At 35.1% G+C, this 6397-nt stretch overlaps 1 protein-coding gene across 1 annotated transcript; it reads right to left on the bottom strand.

The window, feature by feature from the left end:
* Positions 1-1025: 1025 nt before the first annotated feature.
* On the bottom strand, positions 1026-5480 carry LOC120777146 (kelch-like protein 17). The gene is made up of 8 exons (XM_040108292.1): positions 5311-5480; positions 4884-5241; positions 4436-4807; positions 4254-4347; positions 2342-2561; positions 1800-2004; positions 1309-1392; positions 1026-1238 (listed from the first exon to the last, which is right to left on the bottom strand). The coding sequence occupies exons 1-8, from the start codon at positions 5460-5462 to the stop codon at positions 1026-1028; spliced, it is 1698 nt and encodes a 565-aa protein (XP_039964226.1). The 5' UTR covers positions 5463-5480.
* Between the last annotated feature and the right edge of the window lie 917 nt (positions 5481-6397).

Here is a 6397-nt window from a genome sequence, read left to right as displayed (position 1 = left end):
ATCACAAAAACAAAAAATTTAAAAAAAAAATTAAGAAAAAAAACTAAATAATTAAAATAAAAAAAATAAAACAATCAAAATAAAAAAGAAACAAAAACAAAATGTGAAAAATTAAAAAAACAATTGTAATTGAAAACATGATTTACTTTCTCTTTATTTATTTGAAACCAGACATTATTTTTAGCTTTATAATATCGGTCCCTGTGAACCTCCAGTATTACGCTGAGCTCTGAGCTTTGTTTCCATTCAGCTCAAAATCTAAAATTATTTCGATTACTTTTTTCATTAAATGTTATTTTTTCACCTTTTTATTATTATCGCAACTGTGATTGTTATAAGACAGTGGTCGGCATTTCATAGCAAAATTTTGCAAACTAACTTCACACGTACGCTTACGCTCTATCGTTCAGTCGTTGTCGAGCCAGCAACGAATTAACATCACGCAAGACTATAGCGCAAAACCCAATATGCCCTGCGAGAAATATTTTATGATTCTAAATGCCTTTGGTGCCATGCAATGCCTTTTATGTATGTATAATAGGGAATATATCCTTAAAAGACATTTTGTTAATTTTCATTATACTAATAATTATTTATAAAATTTGCTTAATTTTAATTCCAATTTCTCACTGGGCTACTTTTTTTTCGTGCTTACCAACACAGTGACAGATCCTCTCATGCCGACCACTGTTATAAGAGCACTCTTAATTTTTGTGTTCACCACCACGCTCTTAAGAGAGCTGTTCTCTCTTGATCTCTTTCATATTTTTCGTAAATTCAAAGATATAACATGCTCTTATAGATCAAGTACAAATAGTAGTCGTCAAACTGGTGGATTTAGAATATATATTTTAGAATTGGTCTCATATTACGGATTTCAGTTCAAGTGCGTTAAATACCATTCCCTGCCTTCAAAATAATTATTTTTGTATGACAACAGTAAAGTTTTATATTATTTTTATTAGACAATTTATTGTAAATGAATTTGTTAAATTGAAAAACGGAACAATAATTGAATTATTTTTTTACATCGACGACAGTAAGGATTCAGGCACAACAAAACAGTTACGCACATAACTTTTGGGTAACGAGCACCTTTCTATCCAACGGGAATTTTCTTCATCAAAAACTGATACACATGACTTGTCAGCAGATTTAGACTTGCCACCAATAGCCCACAGTTTATTGTCTAGCGATACGCAAGATATATAACAATAGAAAACTTCCAATGAGCAAATCTGCGAAATATTTTCAAGAATATTAAGTTTGACATCAAGCGATTGGCGACAATCAACTCAATATATGTACCTGTGACCATGAGTCTTGCTGAGGCTCGTAACGCTCAGCACCTCTACGGCTTAAAACATAAATCTGACCATTATGTGCTGCTACCTGTAATATAAAAAGTAGCAATAAACGTTGTATTTATTTTTAATAGAGTTAAGAGGGCGACTAAATAAATCAGTGACTATTTTCAATTAGACAATTTCGGTAATTTTTATTGAAGCGGAGTTACTTTCGCTGGTTTTGGAAACTATAGGGTAGGCTTGCAATGCTGAGTTAAAATGGATTCTCTTATTATAGCGGTAGTGCGTATCTCACAAATAAATTTGAAAACTCTGGACAGAATACAAATTCCGGTTACGTACATCCGTCTATAGTAAAAGAACTCCAAAGATGTGAATTAAACTCTTAAGTAACCTTGTGATATACCGCTCTTCGACTCTTCCTCATTCTACTAAATCATGACTTGATCAACTTTCTACTAATATTAATAATTATATTTTAATCTAACTTACACCAGGTAAAAAGTGACTATTTGTCATATCCGCGCAAGAAGTCCAAGTATTCGATTCCGCATTGTAGCATTCAACGGATTTTAAATCCCCATTGCCATTATAACCGCCTATTGTATAAATTTTACCATTCAAGATCACTGCACTGGCGCAATCTCGTCCAACAATTAATCTGTTAACGTACTTCCAACCATCGGAAGTCGTATATTTGGAAACAAACAAAAGCAATGAAAAGAGATTGAATCTGTAAACTGAGGCTTCAAAAGTGACATTTTGTCACGTTGCATAGTCTGTTAAAAAAAACACTTAGAAATATCCTAAAAAAGTGTTAAAGTTTTCTATAGTCAGATTCAATCAGATCATAGCATTTCACTGAATTCCCTCCTTCTTTCATGCCGAAGTACCTTATTTTGTTTAATATCCATACCCCCCTAACACATCTAGTCTAAAGTGCTTTCGCCGTTGTTTAAAGTTAACCAAAATTGTTAAAGCTCACAATCGCCATCGTTAGGTAATTCGTTACAAATTCATGCATATATATTCACCTTTCCACCGACGACAAAACATTAGTACCATCAAAACCACCAATCGCATAGATTTTGCCATTTAATTCGACAACGCAGTGTAAGCCTCTTGCTTGGTTCATGGCGGGCAAATTTTGCCATGTCTTAATTCGTATATTCCAGCTGCGGACGGTGTTAACTGTGACACCATTTTTATAACCGCCAATAAATAATAAATTATCATCCTTTAACCCTTTCGCCCCTACTGGGACAATATGTCCCAGCAAACTTCAAACATGTGTATAACTTTTAATTTTGATCCAATTACGCATTGAAATGTACCCAATAAAGCCTTGAAGACTTCTTTGATGATCAGTAACCGCATTCCGTTATTATTGACATCAATTTCCCGTTACCGAATATTTTGCACAGACATTTCGCGAAATTTTATCAGTCACGCGTTGTATTTCAATGTGAAACGTCTATCTGGTTCAGTTTTTATTCGTAATATTCCGCTTGCTTTACGGTTTAGGTGTGAATAAAGATAATTCCTTCGAAATTGGAAACAAATTGGATTGAAAAAGGTAAGTTTTTTATATTTGTAACTACATTGGGACATATAATCCCAATAATGCATTTGTGTGGGATAATAATATCCCAATATTTGTTTATACCATTAGATGTCTACAAGGAAAAAATTGGGTGTGAACGAAATTGCTGATTATTTTTTACAAGAGGATAGCGACGATATGGCCGATGATTTTAGTGCCTCTGAGTCTAGCTATGAACCATCGGATGACGATGACGAAGATGCGGAAGTTCCTGTAGCAAACGCTAAATATGTAAGCAAATCAGGTGATGAGTCTTCTTCTGAATCGGAGTTGGATGACGATGACGGTCAAGTTTTAGAAGTTGTATCATGCATAAAAAAACATTCCCAGCAACGCGAAGTGAAAGTGGTGCGCAATCCATAGACGAGTGTATGGCAAAATTCAAGTGTCGCTCAAGTTTGAAACAGTATATGCCTTTGAAGCCAATAAAGAGAGGGATAAAATTATGGCTGCGCTGTGATGCCAAAACAGGCTACACTTATGACTTGAATGTATATACTGGAAAAGACACATCCTCTAATCTGAAAGGAACTCTGGGAGAACGAGTTGTAGAAAACTTGACAGCAGACATTCTTGAGCAAAATGTTGTTTTAGCGTTCTATAGGTTTTTCATCTAACGTTAGCCGAAAACAAAAAGATGGTTCTAAATTAGAAGTTGATTGTCCACTAGCTATTGCAGACTACAATCGTATAATGGGGGGCGTAGACTTATCAGATCAGAAGGCTGCAATATACGACATGAATCGTAAGTCGCAAAAATGGTGGAAAAAGTTATTTTACAAGATTTTTATGCTAGCTGTGGTTAACGCTTGGATTATATATACACAACGTCAACGCCGTAAAATTTCACTCATTCAGCTGAAGGAATAAAGCACAAAAAGCTCACAACACGTCAATGTGGGGGAAGGCCAGCAAAGCGATCACGAACTGAACGTCTAAATATTGGCGATCATCTTCCTATTGAACAGCCTTCTCGTCGCCGATGCGTTCATTGCACTTCACAAAATAAGGAAACCAGAACCAAATACGTCTGTTCTGGATGCAACAACGCTTTATGTTTTAAATGTTTTGCTTCTTTTCACAAGTGACTTAAATTTGTAAAAGGAAAAATGAATAAACAGTGAAATCCATTATTTTTTATTAGAAGTTGATATTTAATTTTTGTTCCTTTTGGTATTATTGGGACTTATGCGTCCCACCTATAAATGTTATTGGGATTATATATCCCAGGATAACCGTAAGGATATCCGATTTTTCAGGTATGCCAAACATCTTATATTTTAGTCATACTACATTATTTGCTGTTGTAATGATGAAAACCCCGCCTGATTTCGAAAAAAAACTCAGGGGTGAAAGGGTTAATATAGTTCTGTACAATCCGTAATCGATTTTTATACTCGCATATTCCTGCCACTTATCCTCAGTTTTGTTATATTGCTGTAGTTTGGGATTCAGCTATTCCAAAAATATTGTAAGTACATTAATGTATTATCTCTTTTGAAAATTAGCCACAGGGTGCGTTTACCTCTGCGCAAAGCGCTAGGATTGTTTTCTCATTACAATTTGCAGTACTGACCAAACGTGGTTCTGTAAATCGCGTATTTATCATTGGCCGTGCTGTAGGCACTCCGATCCACGATAACGCCTTGAAGACCAGTAGCTCACATCCAGGTAACGGCTGTATGTGTGTAATCAGAAAGTCCACTTTGAATTGAGTAAGACGGAGACAAGCTATTAAAAGTGGCAGTTGTTCTTGACGCGCAGGGGCATCGTAATTGTACCAGCTGTGGATGGCATCGTAAGCATCTTCCTCACGGGTTATGTTCAAATTGTCTGATACCAGGATACGTTGCAATTTTTCTGCATCAAAATTCAAAAACTCATCGCTTTGGCTGATCTAGTATTATTAGAAACAAGATTTGAATTACACAGGAGCTGTTATTGTGAGACATTACGTGTATTTTTAGACTCACCTCCATGAAGTTCTGTGTCTCGTATTCGATGAGTTTCTGCTTAAGAACTTCACATTTCGTTTCATTCTCCAACGTATAAGCAGCCTGCAAGGTGTAGTCATCGATACGTGTCATGAGGTAGTCCACAATATGGGTTTTGGCATCGTCCATTTGCAAAACGATTGCAGCATTTAGCATGGCAGCGACATTATTAACGGTAATGGAGGCCTCTCCGGTGTAACAAAAGGTTATTAGACGCTCAAAAATATCGCTATCGATATCATTTATCTCGATGACTGGATTAGTGCCTTGATTGCAATTGAAAAGATTCTCGAAGTAAGGACTCGCTGCTGCGAGTATCAAACGATGCGCGGGTACACTGAAAAAGAATTATAAATATTAATCTGTATAGTTTTATGTAAACTGAGAACAAAGTAATAGTACTTACAGAGCTGTTGGGTTTGACACTTTAAATGTCACATCGATTAGAGACTGCTCGTCGAAGAAGCTAAATATTTTCGCCATTAATTTCTTCATGAAACGGTTCTGCTCACTGGAATTTCTCTGAAGCGCAAGTGTTTGGGAAGAACTCGTGGCCATTGCTAGTTACTTAACTTTCCTTCTGTAATAAAATTACAATATTGATTAAAATATTTCAAATAAGTAAATGCATCTGGAAGTTTTCTTCCAAGTTGTCTGGTGTACACTAAATCTGCGTCCGATCACTGACTGACAGCTGTCCGCACTTAGTAAAAACACCAGCACTGCTAAAACTCAACAAAGATTTATCATTCCTTACCTCTGGTGGGGGGAATTCAAACAGTCTTTCGCCAAGTGAGGAATCTTTCATTCTGATTTTATTTTTAAATTTGGAAGCCTTATATACTGTTTTTCAAAATATCCTAATTAACTAAATATATGTGTGTGTTTATATGTAAGTATGTTGGCTATTGTTTGAACCTATGTTGTGTGACCTTGGGTTTGTTTTAATGTGCGTACATTTACAAACAGTTGCTAAAATGTATTCTAAGAATTCATAGGTTATCATATGCAAACATCTTATCCTTACGAGGCATCTCAACAAGATAAAATCTATGTCTTACTAACAGTATTGCCGTACCTATTGCCTGTGGAGACTCCACATTGCTTATAGCTTACAATATATGGCAAACTAATTCGTATGCCATATAGCGTAAGCTATAAGCTGTCACTTCAGCAGTTTGACAGCGCAGTTTTCATTTCTATGAAAATTTCGAAGAGGCAACATATACCATTTGCACATATGCCGACGGCATTTTCATTTCGGTAATATGAAAATTAGAAGAGCGAGTATTAAGACGGTTGTGTTATATTATAAAAATAAAGTACATTTTCAAAATAACATTTTTTTTCAAAAAAATAATATTTAGCTTAATATTGTTAATTTACTGAAAAATTATGCAAATTGGGTTGGGAATAAGCGAAATCTTAAATTTAATAAACTCATACTAGCAAAAATCAAAATATCATTGCTCATTTTAAATTTATTATGTTAA

This window comes from Bactrocera tryoni, chromosome 5 (genome assembly GCF_016617805.1).
Source record: "Bactrocera tryoni isolate S06 chromosome 5, CSIRO_BtryS06_freeze2, whole genome shotgun sequence".
NCBI lineage: Eukaryota > Metazoa > Arthropoda > Insecta > Diptera > Tephritidae > Bactrocera > Bactrocera tryoni.
Note: the sequence above shows the minus strand (reverse complement) of the source record. Positions and strands in the feature narration are given on the sequence as shown.